General features: G+C 34.9%; 1 protein-coding gene across 1 annotated transcript in view; it reads right to left on the bottom strand.

Moving 5' to 3' along the window:
* Positions 1-20,335, bottom strand: part of LOC133338782 (mucin-5AC) — a 128,300-nt gene that overhangs the window by 21,058 nt on the left and 86,907 nt on the right. Inside the window, exon 3 of the mRNA XM_061546889.1 lies at positions 16,670-16,803. Within this exon, the coding sequence (XP_061402873.1) occupies positions 16,670-16,803 (134 nt within the window). The remainder of the gene's footprint in view (positions 1-16,669; positions 16,804-20,335) is intronic.

Here is a 20,335-nt window from a genome sequence, read left to right as displayed (position 1 = left end):
GTTAAGGTTTGTAACTTTACACATATATAATTGAAGATTTAAAATAGAAGAAAAATTTAAATTTTATTTAATTTATTTACAAAAAATGTTTGTTGTTGTTTTGTTGTTGTTTTTTGTAATTAAAGAAAGTCCTTATTTTTGATGGCGGGCATGATAACTCCTCACTGGAGCATCGGAATCCGAAAATTCCAACGGTAATAGAAAGAGTACATGTCTGGCTCTCGTATGAACAAGGATTATTGACTTCGCTCTAAAATTAACAAAATGGCGGACCTTTGAAAAAATATTTTTGGAAAATCGCCAATTTTCGACCAAAAACCAAAGTTAAAAAATAAGGAAGATCTTCACCGATTGGCTTTATCCTAGTTCATACGATAGCTATACACTCACAGAGAAACGTGTAAAAATTTGGAATCGATTGGGTTATTAGCTTTTGAGTTATCGTGCCCGCCATTCGCAAAAAAATGTTTAGAGAAAGACGCGTTTAAAGTTTGAGAAGCCCTTCAGCCGTCACTTGATGCTGACACAATAAATCGGCTATATCTTCAAGAGTTCTTGAGATTTTCATTTGAAAATTTGTAGGGACATTCTGTAATTAGTGTAGATTCGAATTATATAAACAAAATTTTTGACCCCGAGAATGGGGGGGGGGGGGTCCCCTTAAGTGTTTTTTTTTCATAAATATTTTCCAACAGGAAAATGTCCTCCCACTGGAAAATTTTTGTTTTAAAAATCATAGTTTTTCGGCCTTAAAAAAAAATATTTTTTCATAGGAATGTCCGTTTAAATCCCTTAACTGAAATATCGTTTTTTCACAATCCTCAGTCCGTCTTAGTCTAGTTAAGATATACGCCCATTTCCTTTTCTGGCTCTTCAGGCCAAAACATCAGACACGTATGTAGCAACTATCATCCACTGTATTAAAATGTCATTAACCCCAAACCAAAGGGGATGTTTGTATGCGGAATAGATTCCGAAAAGCGGAGATGTGTGTCTGTCAAACAATAAAATATTTTTAAAATGTAATCAAGACGACCAGATGATGTGATGAGCCAAGAGGAGAGGAGATAAGATGAGCTGAGGACGAGCCGAGTGATGTGTAAAACTGGTAGTTTTCTCGTGTAGTGTAATTAACCCTAAGGCCATCAAAGAATATACAAAAAAAAAAAAAAAAAAAAATACAACAACAAAGAAACGAAGAAGACAAATTTTCAAAATTACAAAAACAACAGAAAATAACAACAATTAGAGTAACAATGAATTCAGATAATTACCAAAACAATTTAAGATTAACGAAAGACTGGCTGCCGATGCTGCTGCCGCAACTATGGTGTGGAATGATGGTAGGGGGGATAATAACGAAGATTGTGAAGATGTGGATAATGAGAATAACTGACATACATTTTTACACAATGATAGACAGACACCAGAAATAAAACCCAACTTATGAATGAAATCAAACAAAAAAGAAAACATAGAATGAATTCAAACCTCAATAGAAAACTGGAACCTGTTGTTGGAACAACCTGAGATGAATTAAAATAAAATCTCCACCGAAAACAAAAATACTTTTATTTAATTGGCTATCATTTCCTGGACAGAGTCTAAGGCGGCCCCATCAATGGTATCACTGAATAAAATAAATAAAAAAGCGAATGTTTTTTTATGTTGGCCACACTTTTCCAAAATAGTTTGAGATAGGTGATTATCTTTGGCCGACTGGGTAATGGTATTGGCAATCAAAAAGGGGTTTCGGATTTTTTTTTTGGATACAGCTAGCTACTCGAGCTTAATGTTTAAGAAAAAATTTCATTTTTCATAAATTTCACCAAATTTCTTTTCATTTAATAAAAAGACCTTCGTTGGGTTCTGCAATTAAAAATTTCATTTTTTTTCATTTTCGCAAATATTTTTTTTTTCAATTAACAATAAAATCAATTTTCATTGTCATCCCATTACAGCCTCTAAAATTATAGTTTAAATTTTAAATATCAGTAATAAACCAAACACAATACTGACAATTACAGTTTACAATACTAATCTGAAAACTTATGTTTTCAGTTAATAACATGTTTCGGAAAAAGTTAAGTCAAGTGTAGAGATTTACAGAGGCAATTATTAGGAATAACAATTTCCGTGAGATTTTTGTGTTTTTTTTTTAGAATAATATCAGCAATTAGGTTTGAAGGTTTGTGTCGCTATATTTTCAAATGAATATTACGCATTTATGTTGATTGATGTGAAATTGAAATTAATTAAATTATTATAGAGATATAAAGTTAAAGAATAAATGTGGCGCCCAACGTGGGGTATCTAGAAATTTTAGAATACATTTTTAATAACTTTTATGATGGAGTTAGAGGAATAAGCCTTCTTCCCATCGCATATAAAGTGCTATCCAGTGTGCTGTATGAACGACTGAAGCCAATGGTCAATGACATCATTGGACCATACCAATGCGTCTTCAGACCATTGACCAGATTTTCACTCTGCGCCAAATCCTGGAAAAGACCCACGAAAAACACATAGACACATACCACCTTTTAGGCGGTTCTAAAGCTGCATTCGACAGCCCTATCCGTTTAGAGGTGTTTAAAACCATGTCTACGTTCGGCATTCCTGCAAAATTAATACGGCTATGCAGAATAACTTTAACTCGCACAAGATCAGCAGTTCAAGGACCTATCGGAGCCCTTCAATACCGAACGAGGATTCCGGCAAGGTGACAGTTTGTCGTGTGATCTTTTTAATATCCAGCTGGAAAAGGTCATACGAGACGCAAATGTGAACAGAAATGGCACTCTGTACACCAAACAACACATGTTACTCGCCTACGCCGATGACATCGATATAATGGTGGAACATTGCTAGCGGTAACAGCCACCTTTGAACAAATTGAAAAGGAGTCTGCCAAAGTGGGTCTGGCAGTAAACGGCGAGAAGACCAAGCTGATGGTATCAACGCACAAGGCGTCCAGTAGACTCGGATCAACTGTGGAACTTGATAACTACAGCTTCGAGGTAGTTAAATATTTTATATTCCTTGGTACCGCCATAAATAAAACGAATGACATCAGATTTGAAATTCGGAGAAGGATTGTGATGGCCAACAGATGCTACTATGGTCTAAGTAAGCAGTTTAGAAACAAGGCCACCTCCCAAACTCACACTTTACAAGACGCTGATACTACCCGAGCTGTTATATGGATCTGAAGCATGGGTACTTGCGCAAGCAGATGAGCAGGTCTTGGTGTGTTTGAAAGAAAAATTCTCCGAAAGATCTACGGGCCGATCTGCGTCGACGGTGAATATCGGCGTCGAATGAATCCATGAGCTTTACAATTTACACGCGGACATCGACATAGTCGTATTGAGCTGCAGCGACTACGATGGCTAGGCCATGTTGTGCGAATGAATGAGAATGCTCCAGCTCAAATGGAATATAAACAATAGCGATCTTCATTGGCCAGAACCCATTCTACAGGCAAAATTTCGTGAAGATTGGTCCATAACTGTGGCCCGTATCGTGTTTACAAATTATAATGGACAGACGGACGGACACACATGTTTAGATCGACACAGCTAGTCGAAATATGACGATCGGTATACTTAGAGGTGGGTATAGGACCAATATTGCGCGGCGTTACAAAGTTTTGGGGCTGCACAAAGCTATAATATCCTGACAACATAGTTGTGTAGGGTATAAAAAGTATTTTTCAATATCTACCCCCAAGAAAAGATATAAAAATGTATATTTTTCAAAGAAAATCCCAAGCTGGGATTTTAAAGAAATATTTTTTTACGCAAACAATTTTTTTTAAAAACATCTTTCAAAGAATAACCCCAAGCGTGGCTTTTTTTTGAAAATTATTTTCAAAGAGTCCTGTTCTAAAGGTTATCTTTAAGTATGATTTTTTTAATATTTTTTTAAACTATACCAAAAACTTGATATTTAAAAAAAAATATATATTTCCAAATACCAAAAAGCCAACGATTTGTCCCAAAGGTTCGCTATTTAATTCTATTACAAAAGTAGTTTCAGTGGGTAATGATATTTTATAGAATAATAGTTCCAAAGGGCCTATTATGTCTTGTATAAAAATAGTCGGAAATATTTTTAAAAAATTTCAATAACTTGGATTCCTTGTATATTTGTTAGAAACCTCACTAAGACATTGTTCCACAATACACATTGCATGTTGCATGGATTCCATGTTTTCGCCAGTCTGCCTGCACTTCAAAATGTGTGAAATAATTTTTGTCTGTCGATATTTAAGTATCGGTTAATAAATTATAATTGATTTCGCGCGCAAATGTAGAAAAAAGTGCGTTTTGACTAGTCATTCATTTGTCCATAAATGTATAGCTTTGTGTGGATGGCTGTCTGTCTGTCCATTGAGTCTTTCTTTCCCCCACCACACACCACAATTCGACAGCGTTTCATTCAAAATTAGATGATTTTTATGTTCAGCTCTTTTGGGGGTATGGAATTTTAGTAGCTGTTAATTGTTGAAAATCATGCGAATCCTAGTTGAATACTTAGTCTGTCTGTCTAATACAAATACATACCTACATACGTATGTAGGTATGTATGTATGTGTGCGGATAACTGCAAGTGTTTGGTGTCGGTTGTGTTAATAATCATAGATTGGTTTTTTATCACTTTGTTGTAAACAATCTTTTTTATGTTTACGTTGTTGTTGTTGTTGCTTTTTTATTTTTTAATCATAGCTTTTTTAATATTTTTATTTACTTGATTATTTTTGTTGTTTTTGCGTTTCAACGTTCCTCCTTCCTAACCACATTGATTGCATTAACGATGTGGTTAATAGAAACTGTAAAATCTAGTTGATTCTTGTTGTTATTTTTTTTTGTGGTATTATATTTTTTTTTTTAATAAATATTTATGTCTTAAATTACAGTTAATCATAAATATTAAAAACTAACCTCACTTACTTAGATGTTATTTTGCCGGCAAATAACAAGGCTTGGTAAAAAAATAATACGCGAAGTGTGTGAGGCATACAAAGAATCTGCAGAATGAAAAAGAAGCACTAAAAATGAAGTCATGTATTTTCACGCTCTGGGAACTGTGGCTAGCTTGATTTCATTTTGGCTCTCAGTGTTTTTTTTTTTTCATTTTATTTTTTCCTATATTTTGAAAACATACTAAGACATATAGTTAAGCTTATAAGGTGATTAAATTCTTGTGAAAAACAATACAAACATGAAAAGTATCGATGAAAACAAATTTTAAAACAATCAATCAATCATATCATATTTCTGTTTCGAAAACTGTTTTTTTTTTAAATAAACCAGTAAGGAAAGTAGCAAAGTCGGACGGGGCCGACTATATGATACCCTTCACCACTATGGGTATATTAAACAGGACTATTTACATGAAATTGGATGAAATAAAATATGTGATATTTATAGCGACTTTGGTACACCATTTACATAAAATCGGACGAAACTAAATATGGGAGCTATATCTAAATCTGGACCGATTTTCTCGAAACTTGGCAGACATCACTCTAGGCTTAATTCAATACGTTATGCCAAATTTCGTGCAAATCGAAAGATATATAAAGACTTTGGGGCACCATTTATGTGAAATCGGACGAAACTATATATGGGAGCTATATCTAAATCTGTACCGATTTTCTCGAAACTTGGCAGACATCACTCTAGGCTTAATGTAATACGGACGAAACTATATATGGGAGTTATATCTAAATATGGACCGATTTTCACGAAACTTGGCAGACATCATTCTAGACCTAAATGATTAGGCTGTACCAAATTTCGTACAAATCGAAAGATATATAGGGACCGTTTACATTAAATCGGTTAAATATATATGGGAGCTTTATCTAACTCTGAACCGATTTTTCCCAATTTCAATAGGGTTCGTCCTTGGGCCAAATAAGTGAACTGTGCCAAATTTCATCCAAATCGGATCAAAAATGCGACCTGTACTTTGTTTACAATTTAACATGGACAGACGGACATGCGTAAATCGACTCAGAAAGTGATTCTATGCATATTCTCAAAAGGAACCATGTGCCTATCTCGTTTCCTTTTGCCTGTTACAAACATATGCACAAAGACATAATACCCTGTACCACAGTGTGGTGAAGGGTATACAAATATGATTTGTCTATTTTGTAAAATTTGTGAAATGTTGGGCGCCACATAAAATATAATTAAGACCTATTCAATATATATTTTTCTTCAAATAGTGTAAGAAGTAAAAGAAGTGGACATTTAAATAAAAAAAATGGATTTTTTAAAAATTCACCGATTTTGGCACTCATATTGGAGTTATTGCCTCCAACAGGACATACGTGAATCGACGGCTATTATATTTTTTGGCTTGAAATTTTCAGGTTTTTCGAGGAGTATACATTTCTTTACAGAAAATGTTCGATTTTTTCCAGTTATTCGAGGGAAGCATCGTGGAGTTTCTAAATTTTTTTAAGAACTAAAAAAGGCATGAGTTTTTTTATATATATATTTTTCAATAGAATTTCCAAAAAAATAACTAACCAAAGCATTTTTTGGCTTGTTCTAGGGGTACAAACATTCTTACAGAAAATGTTCGATATAGGTCTATGTTGCAGCATTTCCAGTACATTCCGTACTATTTAAGAGACTTTCATAAATACGGTCTGAAAAGGGAATCTTGTATAGAAGAGCTCCCATTCAATGATAAATAGAACATATGCGAACTATAGTCGTCGACATTTGAAAAAACTCAGAGGACTTCTATATATTTAAGGGCTGTCGAAAGTCGGATATTTATACATGGGTTGGCATGGGTTGTACAGAGGAGATTTTCTCCTTCTATGAAAAATAGCCTTCTGTATTGGAAGAACCTTTTGATGTGAGTCAGAGATCTTCTATATATACCCCTTCATATATTTATAGAATATATAGAAGAGCTTTCAAAAGATCCAATCGTTTGTCCGGATTTTGGATTTTTCTGTCAGAATAATATGTTGTGACTTGTTTTCCTTGTTCTAATCAACCTGTTCTAAAATAAACTTGTTCTCCGATTTCCCAGCAAACACCTCTACATTACAACTAAATTAATAAAAATTAAAAAAAAAAAAAAACAACAACAACAACATCTTGTGCAGAACTGAGCCTAATTTTAAACAATTAACATTACAAATTTCCTATATCAATTAACAAGCATCACATTAAGGTGGACCCCCTTTGCTCAAGTGGAGCTTAAGGATGTGTGATTAGTTTCGTTTTTGAGCAAATGCCGCCTGAGTCAAACGGTGAAGCTTTCCAGCCCACAACGGCTGGAAAACAAGATAAATTTAAGCTACACCTAATGACGACAACATGATCATTTGTAAAACGGCGATGGAACGAGCAATGAAATGAGAGAGAGGTGTAGAAGGAGTTTGCATGTTGGAGGCAATGTTTTAGTATGACCAATACAACAGTAGTTGGTTTTAAAACCAAAGTAGTAATAATTAATATTTCAGTATTTAAATATCACTTGACCAGGGTTGTGAAGATACCTCTCACCTCTCCCAAAACAAAAGAAGAGACGGGAATATCTCTTCTTGTTCTCAAATTCAAAAGAAACCACGAAGAAAAATGAATGAAATCACATTATGATATAGTACCTGCCATGTTAGTATTATTGTCCATGGTCCATGGAGCCAAACAAATGACACCACATAATCCGACAATAGCAACAACAACATTCACAATCACATGGATCCATTTATCCATCCAACCTTTTTTCTTTATAGAATTACAAAGAAATGGCAAGTTTGCTGTGGCAAATAATAAACGCACAGCATGCATCATTAACGCCCTGGCATGGCCACAACGCAGTTTGGCACTGCTCAGCTCAGCACAGTTCTACTCCGCTCCGCTCTGTCTTAAAGTCATCTTCTTAAGCAGTAACAAATCGCCATTTGATGATGAAAGTTTTGTGCCATTCTGCTCGCTACATACCGGGCATCATCATAAAATCGTAAGTGGCGTCATAATTTAAAATGCATCAGTGTTAAATCTTAACGAAAATCCTTTAATCGGCTTCCAACCCTCCCCCCGCCCGGTCCACATGTGAGGCATATTAAAGGATATGCGTTGTCATCAAGACCAACCAAAACAAAAAAAAGGGGCATTTCCTCAGTTCAGCTCACCAACTCATCAATAATCATCATAAAGATCACAGACTCACACCGACCACTGGTCGGGTTGATTTGTCGGCTGGCTGGTTGGCATGGCCCGACCGGTCATTCAAAGAATCATAATACGAATATGTTGTGGTGTTGTTTTCATTTGTTGTTGTTATTATTATTGTTGGCAAATAAGCGGATGTTTAATGTTGTTCGTTGGAGATTTTAACAGCTAGCCACGATCATTCAAGTGTAATATATACCGGCCACCATTCCTCCAGTCAATGGAGCCGATTAAATATGAAACGAGGGTGGTTTGGATAAGTTGGGGGTCGATTTTTTTACTATTTGTGGACAATTTTTGAGGGGGTACATCTAGATCTATATAACATATTCAAGGTATATACTTTTCAAAGTATATATATTTAGAAGGTATTTAAGATGTTTTTTCATAGATAAGATACCCCGGAAAGGTATTTTAGAGATAGTAGACTTTGAGATGTCATCAACAGATGAGATTCTTTCGAAGGTAGGTCTACATAAGGAATTTGAGGGCTGTTGAGACATTTTCCGGAAATTTAGCTCTTTGAAGTCTTCTCCTGGGGGTAAAAGCCTTTTGAAACATTTTCCTGCTAAATAATACCTTTCAGAAGGAGCAATTTAAAGGTCTACCAGAAATAAATTTATCTTTGAAAAAAATCTTCTACACAAGACTTTTGGAAGGTATTCTGATCTGAGAGGTATTTAGTTGTAAAAAATAAATCCTACCTTCTGCGGACAGCAGATCAGAAGACATCCTATGGATCATTGCCCCTATATAGATACGCGATCTATATTTTATAGAATACCTTTTATGGGTCGAATATATTTTCTGATATCTGGTATGCCCAAATAGCCTACTGTGGATCGAAGACCTTTTATGGATGGAATACCCTTTATGGATGGTTGAAATTCTATGGTTAAAAATATTGAGATCGAAGTTCTTGTATGTGTAGATCGAAGACCTTCTTTGGAAAAAAATATGAAAAGAAAATCTTAGACGGATCGAAGGTATTCTATGGATAGAAGATCTGTTATCGATCTTTTATGAATTGAATATCTAATGTGGATCGAAGTGGTTCTATGGTTAGTAGACCTTCTATCGTTCAAATATATTCTAGTGGTAGAAGACGTTTTATGGACCAAAGGTCTGCTATGGATATAATATCTTCTATGAAAAATAACTTATATGCAAAGAAATTCTTCTGTGGATTAAAGACCTTCTACGGATCGAATACCTTCAACAGATCGAATACCTTTTACGGATCGAAGACTTTCTATGAATCGAAGACCATATAGGGATGGAAGGGCTTCTATCGAAGATCTTTTATGGACCAACGACCTTCTATTACTAAAAAATATTCTATTGACAGAAGACCTTTGATGGATCAGAGGCCTCTAATGGATCGTAAGCCATCTGTAGTTGAAAGAAGTTCTACGGATAGAATACCTATTTTGGAACGAATAGAAGACCCGTTATGGGGGCTTTTTGTCCACGTAAATAAATATTTTTTTCTTCCACACCACAACGCCTACTTTTTTTCAAAAGACGAATGATTTCCAGTTTCAGCAGGAGAATGCCTGAAATTGTATTGAAGGGTACTGTATGTCCTTCGAGAAGAATACCATTTGATATTTTAAAATTGTGGTATTTTCATAGAAGACGAAAAATACCATAATCTTCTCTTTAAAAGTATATCTCCTGATCGTCTGTAGAATAAAATCTGCTAGTTGTTCATAATTGAAAAAGTTCGGATTTTCCACGAAAACTAAACTTGGGTGTTCTCCAATTGAAAAACATGAGGTCTTCTTTCTCCAATAGAAGAACATGGCGTCTCCTTCTACGGAGGACCTTGAAGTCTGCTAAATAAAAAGAGCTCTTCGGAGGTTTTACAAAGAAGAAGAAAACCAAATTTTCTTCTTCTGTGTTAGTCCAGAGGTCTTCTCCAATAGATGACGATGAGGCCTTCTTCCATAGAGAATCATGAGGTCTTCTTTCTTTAAAGATAAATGGGCCTTTTACAAAAGAAAACCATCAGGTCTTCTTCAATTGAAGGTCATGAAGACCATGAGTGTTTCTCCACTGTAAGACCATGAGGTCTTCTTCCATAGAAGACTATGAGGGTTTCTCCACCAGAAGACCATGAGGTCTTCTCCAATAAAAGACTCTTAGGTCTACCAAAGAAACAGCGGTTCTTAAGAATAACACAAAATTGTTTTTTTTTTCTGTGTTGACCATGAAGTATTACCCAATAGATGACGATGAGGTCTTCTGCCTCAGAATACCATTTGGTATTCTTCCATAGAAGACCTTGAGTCTTTTTTCTGTGTTGACCATCATCCAATAGATGACTATGAGGTCTTCTTTTTCAGAAAACAATTCGGTATTATTCCTTAGAAGACCATTTTCTACGAAAATTAACTTCTATGAACAAACACCACAATCTTCTCTTTAAAAGTATATCTCCTGATCGTCTGTAGAATAAGATCTGCTATTTGTTCATAATAGAAGACCATGGGGTCTTTATTCCCCAAATGAAGAATACGACGTCTCCTTCCACAGAGGACCATGAGGTCCGCTAAATAAAAAAACTCTTCTGAGGCTTTACAAAGAAGAAAACCAAATTTTCTTCTTCTGTGTTAGTCCAGAGGTCTTCTCCAATAGATGACGATGAGGTCTTCTTCCATAGAGAACCATGAGGTCTTCTTCCTTGAAAGATAAATAGGCCTTATACAAAAGAAAACCATCAGGTCTTCTTCAGTTGAAGGTCATGAAGACCATGAGTGTTTCTCCACTGTAAGACCATGAGGTCTTCTTCCATAGAAGGGTCTCTCCACCAGAAGACAATGAGGCCATCGAGGGTTTTTTTTAAGAGAACATTTTTAGCTCCTACGGTAGTTTAAAAAATCATTCTCTTTAGACTTCTGTGGATGAAGACTTTATTCTCCTTCATAGAAGAAGGGCTAATGTTATAGTGGGAGATATTCCAATCCTTTAGAGATATTCCAATCCTTTAAAGTTCCAATGACCTTCTTTGGGGCAAAAATTCGTGTTCATTTTCAGTACCTAACGAATTTGATAGTCATAAAGTTCTCCCTCCACCTTCAAACATTTATCAAGTTAACACTAACCACCTTCCTATTCCCCTTCCATCCACTTCACCACCCTTGAAACTTCTAAAACAAAAAACTCAATTTCAATGTCAAATTACAGTTTCAAAAATTCATTGAAAACCATATGCAAATTTTTCAAATATTATAATTATTGTTGTTGTTGTTGTTGGCTGCATCCAGAAGAAAAAATGCACCTGCGTTTTTATTATGTTTCCTAGTTTTACCAAACCTGGCTACAGGATAGGAGGGTGTCCTTCAAAAAACAAAAAAAAATTACCACCTTTCCTGGCAACGACACAACTGTTGTTGTTATTGTTTTCTTTTTAACGACTTGTTTTTGTCTAACAAACAGACCCAAAGGCCCAGAGAGGAGGAAGGTGTTACTGTTGCATTTCAAATGTCCAAGCTTTTCAACGAGGATTTGTTGTTGTTGTCTTACAAATGCACCTTTTCGTTAGGGCAAAAGTTTTTTCTTTTTTTAAAAAGCGTTGGCGATTTGATGGAAATATGCCAAAATTGTATCAAGGCGAAGTTCTTGTTCCCGGTGGCACTTTTTTCCGCAGTTGTTGTTGTTCTTGCTTGTAGTTGTTGTTGTTGTCAATAACACCTCTCATGTTTTCTAGTACTAATTGCTGAGTTGCACAATTGTGCACTTCCGGCCATATTTGTCCTGACACGTCACACAACACACAAAACAAGAGCAGCACCAGCAGCAACAACAACAACTAAGACATATCCTTTTTTGCGCTCGCCAAACTCCTGATGGCCAGGACAAGTGTGAGTTCTTCGTTTTTTTTTTTTGTTTATGCTCTCTCTCGCTCGCCCGCCCGTCCGTCGGACTATGCAAAAAATCAGCCAACCTGCCAAAAGGAAATGCATTTTTGTATGCAATTTTTAGCTTTATTGTCGCATTGTTGCTGTTGACTTGTTCCGTGTCCTGCCTGCCTGTATGAATTTTTGTGGCACTACTCCATTCGCAGCTTGGTCTAGGTTAGATGCCCACTCCCCTTTACACCCTTTCTTATCACCTCGCTAGTTTGAAGTTTTAATTTTTGATTTTTTTTAAGTTTACCTGTTGCCCAATGCATTCGAAGTGGTGCTGTGGTTTTTCACGAAGTTCGGTACTTGCACGTCACATGGACACATACTCAATTTACTCACTCACTCACCCAGTCACTCACCGGTCTAATCATTTTTAAAAATGGCATTTTGTCACGCATCCAATGAATGAATGAATAGATTTCGTTGTGGGACCAGGGATCGGGAGACGGGACGACAGAGAGGGAGTGTGTGTTGTGAAGAGTGTCGGAGGTCTAACAAGTGAACTTGTTAGTGAATATATGATTTTGTTTTTGTTTTGTAAAAACCCGACAACAACAGCAACCACAAAAACGCCATCTAAATATTGCAGAAGCCGTTATCGGTAGTTGTTAAATATTAAAGGAATTTTTATGAATAGTAGTATTTGATTTTTTGTAGTTGTTGTGTGGTTTGGTTGAGTGTGTGTGTGTGCATTTGTCCATTTGTATGTTTGGCCATTCGGTCTGGGTTGCATTCACTTCTAATGACAGGGCAATATGAATGCTCACATGCATTTCAATTGAAATGTTATTTGAATTATCATTGCAAAAAACTACAACAACAATCAAAAAATTATTATCTCCATAACACATCGAACATGTGAGGTTTGATGCAACTTGAAAAAAAGGTTTGAAGTGAAATTAATAAATTGAAATTAAAAAAAATTGAATATTGACGGAAAAACATAAGTTTTTTTGTTCTGATTCAATAAAACGAAAAATCAGCAAACGTGTAGGTCTTCTTCCATAACAGACAATCAGATCAGCTCCCATGAGGTCTTCTTCAAGAGAAGCCCATGAGGTTCCTGTTAAAGAACATCATGAGGATTTCTTCTATAGAATATCAAGAGGAATTATTCCATAGAAGGAATTATTCCATAGAAGGCCTTGGGGTCTTTTTCTATGGAAAATCAAGAGAAATTATTCCATAGAAGAACGTGAAGTCCTTGAGGTCTTCTTCTATGGAATATCAAGAGGAATTATTCCATAGAATATCATGGAAGGTCTTGAGTTCTCCATCTATGGAAGATCCTTCGGTCTTCTTCCATAGAAGGTCATGTAATCTCTTTTTAGAAACCCATGATGTCTTCTTTTTTAGTAGACCCAAGGTCTTCTTCGATTGAAGGCCAAGAGATCGATAGAAGATCAAGAGGTATTCTTCCATGGAATATCATGAGATCTTCTTCAGTAGAAGACCATTGCGTCATTTTTAAATGAAAACCACGAAGTCTTCTTCCTTAGAAAACCCTGAGGTCTTCTTTCTCCGATATGTCTCCTTCCACAGAGGACCATGAGGTCTGCTAAATAAAAAGAGGTATTCTGAGGCTTTATAAGGAAGAAGAAAACGAAATTCCTTCTTCTGTGCTAGCCAAGAGGTCTTCTCCAATAGATGACGATGTGGTCTTCTTCCATAAAGAACCATGAGGCCTTCTTCCTTGAAAGATAAATAGGTCTTCTACAAAAGAAAACCATCAGGTCTTCTTCAGTTGAAGGTCATGTGGTCTTTTTCCATAGAAGATCATGAGAGTTTCCCCACTAGAAGACCTCCTTCGATAGAATACCAAGATATTTTCTTCCATGGAATATCATGAGGTCTTCTTCAGTATAAGACCATTGGGTCTTCTCTAATTAAAACCCGTTAGGTCTTCTTCCTTAGAAGATCATTTTATAAAGAAGACCTTTGAGGTTCAAATATAAGAATATGACGTCTCCTTCCATAGAGGACCATGAAGTCTGCTAAATAAAAATAGGTCTTCTGAGGCTTTATAAAGAAGAAGAAAAACAAATTTTCTTCCTCTGTGTAATTCAAGAGGTCTTCTCCAATGGGTGGAAGACATCATGTCTTCCATAGAGAACCATGAGGTCTTCTTCCTTGAAAGATAAGTAGGCCTTCTACAAAAATCACAAGATTTTTTCAATTAAAGGTCATGAAAACCATGAGTGTTTCTCCACTACCAATGAAAAAGAGAAGAAGAAGACAAAATAGTATTTTTCTGTGTTGGCCATAAGGTATTCTCCAATAGATGACGATGAGATCTTCTTCCTCAAGGTCTTGATATTCTTCCTTAGAAGATCTTGAGATAGACCCTGAGGTCTACCAAAGAAAAAGATGTTAAAAAAATAAAACAAAATAGTCTTTTTTCTGTGTTGACCATCAGGTATTCTCCAATAGATTACGATGAGGTCTTCTTCCTCAGAAAACAATTCGGAATTCTTCCTTAGAAGGGCAGGAGGTACTTGAGATAGACCCTGAGATCAACCAAGAGGTTCTAAAGAAGAAGACAAAATATTATTTTTTGTTTTGACCGTCAGGTATTCTCGAATAGATGACGATGAGGTCTTCTTCTGCAGAAGACAATTCGGTATTCTTCCTTAGACGGTTATGAGGTATTCCTTCTCAGAAGACCATTAAGTCTTCAGAAGACCATTAAGTCTTCAGAAGATCATGGGATTTTCCTTCTTATAAGGCTAATAGAAGACCATCTTCTTTCAAATACGACATTGAGGTTATCTCCCATACAAGAGGTCTTCTTCCATAAATGGCCATGAGGTCTTTAGAAGACCTTAATGACTTCTTCCATCGAAGACCATGAAGTAATTTTCCATAGAAGATCATAATTCCATTCATAGAAGATCATTAGGTTTTCTTACGTAGAAAAGCATGAGGTCCCCTCACATGGTGAACCAAGAGTCTGTAAAAGAGGAGGAGGTCTTTTGAGGCTCTACTAAAGAAGAAGAGCAAATGCTCTTCTCCAATGTTGGTTATTTTCTATTTTAGGTCTCCTTCTATAAAATAGCTGATATTTTTCTTATATGGATGACTGATTGGTCTTTTTCTATAGATGATCTGTCGTCCGTCTTCAAGGAAAGTGTCTCTGATTTTCTCCTATGGAAAACATGAATATATTATTTTAAAGGAGACCCTGTAATGCTGTTCTATAGAGGACCATGTAGTCTACATCTATAGGAGAACTAGAAGATTTTCTTATATACCTAATGTTTTTATTTTATAAAAGGCCAAAGGATCTTCTTGTTGGGTAGGCAGTCTTATACTATCGAACATTTGGCCTTCTTCTATAGAAGCCAGAATTCAGTCTATTATGGAAACAAGAAGGAAATTAATTTTATAATAGAATAAAAATTATTCGAATATAGATGATTTGCTGAAGGACATAGCTCCAAGAAGACGTCTTTTTATTACATTCTATCCTCAAAATTGTATTCATAGGAGGATTTCCATCCATAGAAGGTATTTTTACACATAATTTATTTTAACCATAGAAAAAATATCTTCATCCAGAAACAGAATTTTAAAAACATTTTCTGTCCATATAAAGTTGTCCTTATATGGAGGTTATAAGGTCCTACTTTTATATGAAGTCTTTTCTGACCACATACGTTCTTATATTAATATATAGTGAATAATATTCGGTCTGACATCCATAGTAATAATTCTTGTCCTTAAAAGGTCTTCTATCTGAAACTCGTCGATCCTCTATGCCCGTATGTATAGCCTTCATGGAGTATATTTTATTGATAGAAGTTATTCCATCGGTAGAAAATCTATCCAATGGCAGCCTTCTAGCCTACTTTTTCTTATATAAGCCTTCCCTCACCCTCTATGCCCACCAAAAACTTCCAATGATTGATAACTTAGATGGCGAAAAAGCCCAAACCCAATTTTCATATTTACCTCAAACCTTTCCCTGTCTCACCTGCTCTAAAATAAACCCCCCTAATCAATTGTTTGTGGGTTGGTCCCATCTCAAAAACAACCACACATAATTTGTCTTCATCAAATGTAAATGAAGTTGTTATTGTTGTTGCTACTATTTTTGGCATTGACATTAATAATTTCTATTCATAATCAGTCATTCGGTTATATATGCTCTGCGTAAACTTGCAGACATTCATTAACTCAATCAAAAAATCCCCGAAACAAATGATGAAGACGAAAGAAATAAATGTTAGAATATCTATATGTCTCTCGTAGCTCGTACCATACCGCCTCACTTTCATTATTAATTAAATAATTAATTAACACATCAATTTAATTATTAAACACATACAGCTACTGTCTGTTGTTTTTTTTTCGAACTTCAAGCTTTAGGCCTCTTGTTTTTGGTTTGATTAGCATGAAATATTATATTATGTTCTCTTTACGATTTGTCAAATGCTTGGCAACTAATCACAAATATCAAATCAAGGAGATCTATCTGAGGAAAAATATCTTTGATTTATTTTTATGTATCTGTGAGTGTGTGGGTTTTTTTCTTTTCCAACTTACCTGCAGGAACATATCACCATCTAATAGACCATGCTCGAAGGCACCCAACTCTCGTGTCCGATAGCCATCGTGTGCGTGTATATGAGGTAAAACTGAATTGCCACCATTCTCCTCCTTTTCCTTATGCATAACAACTGTAATGAGATGAATGGAAATAAGACAAAACAAGGGATAAATACAGATGAATGAAATCGATTGGTAATTATTTGGCAAATTAGATGAATGAGATATATTCATTAAATTTTTTTAATAATTCGAGAGACACCGATTATTGATTAGAGAAGGGTATATTCACTCCTTGAATTGTATCCTATACAGGGTGCGCAAAAATTCGCTCGCGAATGAATTATAATACATTCTTTTCGTTTTGTGCGCATTTTACGAATGAATTTATGGCGATAAATTCTTTACCAAACGAGCATTCGCCAAAGAATGTTCGCACATACATAACATACGAGAGTGAGAGCTCACAACAACGATCGTTCAGCACGAAATGCTCGCGAACGAACGAAAATTTATCGTTCGTGAATTTTTCGTACAATGCCAAATTTTGCGAGAGATTGCCAATGCTTGCTCATTCATTGTAACTTTATCATTCGCGATAAATTCAAAAACATTCGAATTCTGTAGATGTATGGGTGATCCGACTGACCTCGTTTTATGCATATATTATTGATAAAAGCTCCATAGAAATTCAAAATTTTCAAAAATATGATACTCTGTGGAGAAGATCTACGAAAAAGTAAATGCAGTAGAATTGTAACCATTTTGGTTGGAGATACCAGCAGGAGTAGACCGAACTTGGATTTAATTTTGAAAACAAAAAATAATTTTGGATCAACTCAGTTATTTTCTGTGATGTATTTTGAAGGTACAATTTTTCTGTAAATTTATATTTCGGATTATTAAATTTTGCTGTAAAAAAGTAGTTCTATGTTTTTGTATAACCCGCATGCAAGGGGTACTGACTAGCGCCTTAGTCTCATTTAATCAATCAAAGAGTTTTAATTTGGCATATATGTCCTTTACCCATGTAGTACAATTCCATATCTACAAAGAAGATATCCTCTATTTATAAAGGTCCTCATTTTATTGAAAGGTGAAATGAATGCGTTTCTCTACAGAAAATAGGACTTATTTTTTTAAAGAATAGGGACCATCTATTTATAAAGGAGAAGTCCTCTATATACAAAGTCGAGGTCTTCTTTCAATAGAGAAGTGATCGTGTATCTATAGATACACTCTATGGATAGGCTCTCTATCTACAGAGGCGAAGTCTTCTATAGAGGTTAGACACTCTAATATTAATGCGAGGTCTTCTCTGTTACTGAGTGATTATTCGTAGAAGAGAGGCCCTTTCTCTTATAGAAAATCATCTAACCACAGAGGAAATGACCGTATAGCCTTAGAAGCTATTCGCTTGAATTTTTTAATGAATATTTTTGGAGAACTATCGATGGTAGAGACATAGATTTTTTAAGAATATTTTTAGAGATCTATCACAGCTATAGGTGTGGATTTTTTAAAGAATATTTTTAGAGATCTATCACAGTTATAGGTGTGGATTTTTTAAACAATATTTTTACATACCCTTCACAGCTATAGGCGTGGATTTTTTAAAAAATATTTTTAGAGACCCATCACAGCTATAGGCGTGGATTTTTTAAAGAATATTTTTAAGATAGCACCCTGGATCCCTTCACAGCTATAGGCGTGGATTTTTTAAAAAATATTTTTAGAGACCCATCACAGTTATAGGCGTGGATTTTTTAAAGAATATTTTTAGATACCCTTCACAGCTATAGGCGTGGATTTTTTAAAAAATATTTTTAGAGACCCATCACAGTTATAGGCGTGGATTTTTTAAAGAATATTTTTAGATACCCTTCACAGCTATAGGCGTGGATTTTTTAAAGAATATTTTTAAATACCCTTCACAGCTATAGGCGTGGATTTTTTAAAGAATATTTTTAGATACCCTTCACAGCTATAGGCGTGGATTTTTTAAAAAATATTTTTAGAGACCCATCACAGTTATAGGCGTGGATTTTTTAAAAAATATTTTTAGATACCCTTCACAGCTATAGGCGTGGATTTTTTAAAGAATATTTTTAAATACCCTTCACAGCTATAGGCGTGGATTTTTTAAAGAATATTTTTAGATACCCTTCACAGCTATAGGCGTGGATTTTTTAAAGAATATTTTTAGATACCCTTCACAGCTATAGGCGTGGATTTTTTAAAGAATATTTTTAGATACCCTTCACAGCTATAGGCGTGGATTTTTGAAAGAATATTTTAGATACCCTTCACAGCTATAGGTGTGGATTTTTTAAACAATATTTTTACATACCCTTCACAGCTATAGGCGTGGATTTTTGAAAGAATATTTTTAGATACCCTTCACAGCTATAGGCGTGGATTTTTGAAAGAATATTTTTAGATACCCTTCACAGCTATAGGCGTGGATTTTTGAAAGAATAATTATGGAGTCTCATCACAGGTATAGGCGTAGATTTTGTGAATGAATATTATTATAAACACCCCACATTTATAGGTGTGGATTTTTTTAAAGAATATTTTTAGATTTAGGATTTTGGATTTCTTAAAGCTATAGGTGTGAATTTTTTAAAGAATTTTAAAGAATATACATAGGCTATTTTCAATTTTTAAAGACAATTTATAGGCCATTTGCAATTTTTATTTAGAGACCCATCTGATTTTAATGCATGCATTTTTTGTTAAGAAAATGTTAAAAGGTCCTTTATGTATAGGTGAGAAGGTCTCATGGGAGAGGGTATTCTATGTATAGAAAAGGTCCTCAGTCTATAAGAAAATATTTTGGGTAAAAGACTTTCTTTCGCCGTTTATATATTGTCGTAATAATTTTTTTTCTAATGAAGTGTAATCAACACAAAAGAATTTAACATTATCCTTCTACTAATTCAATGCCTACTGACGCACTAACACACACACACTCATACATTTCCTCACAACCGGAAGAAACGCATAAAAGGGATGTAATAAATTTTGTGTTAATTACAATAAAACTTCCTCCATTCTGCGCCAAGCCATGCACTTTAACTGGAAATGAAAGCCCCCCCAAACCTTTGGCATACCAAAAAAAATCCTTTGAGCTCATAAAATAAAAAACAAAAACTGAGCTCATTTTACAAAATATAAGCAAAACACTCCCTGATTAAATAAAAAGCAACATAAAGAAGAAATACCGCATAGTTACAAAAAGGCACCCAAATAGCACAGATTTGTTATCCAAAATCATAAAAAAACACTAACGAACACAAAAAAAAAATGCCAACTAAATGAAATAAAAACCTCTTAGCCAAAAAATGAAACAGGACATATAAAAATTAATTTAATATATTTAGGCACGTACACGAAAAAAAAAACAAATCTTAACAAGCCCAACAATAAATGGCTTAAATTAAATATGAAATGTAATAATGTTGGTTGGACTAATTAAAATTATGAATTAATTACTTACTTAGACCCCTAGCCCTTACTGCTTAACCCACTGACTCCCCCTCCTTTAAGAGAAAACAAATCTTAGGCCATTTAAAGTTGATGAAGTAAAAAAAGAAGTCGGAGCAGGGGTTACTCGTGTTTATATGAAAATTAGTTAATATGCCAAAAAAGTAAAAAATG

The sequence above is a fragment of the Musca vetustissima genome, unplaced genomic scaffold (assembly GCF_032173495.1).
Source record: "Musca vetustissima isolate MV318-11 ecotype Yass unplaced genomic scaffold, APGP_CSIRO_Mvet_v1 utg29385, whole genome shotgun sequence".
NCBI classification, from domain to species: domain Eukaryota; kingdom Metazoa; phylum Arthropoda; class Insecta; order Diptera; family Muscidae; genus Musca; species Musca vetustissima.
Note: the sequence above shows the minus strand (reverse complement) of the source record. Positions and strands in the feature narration are given on the sequence as shown.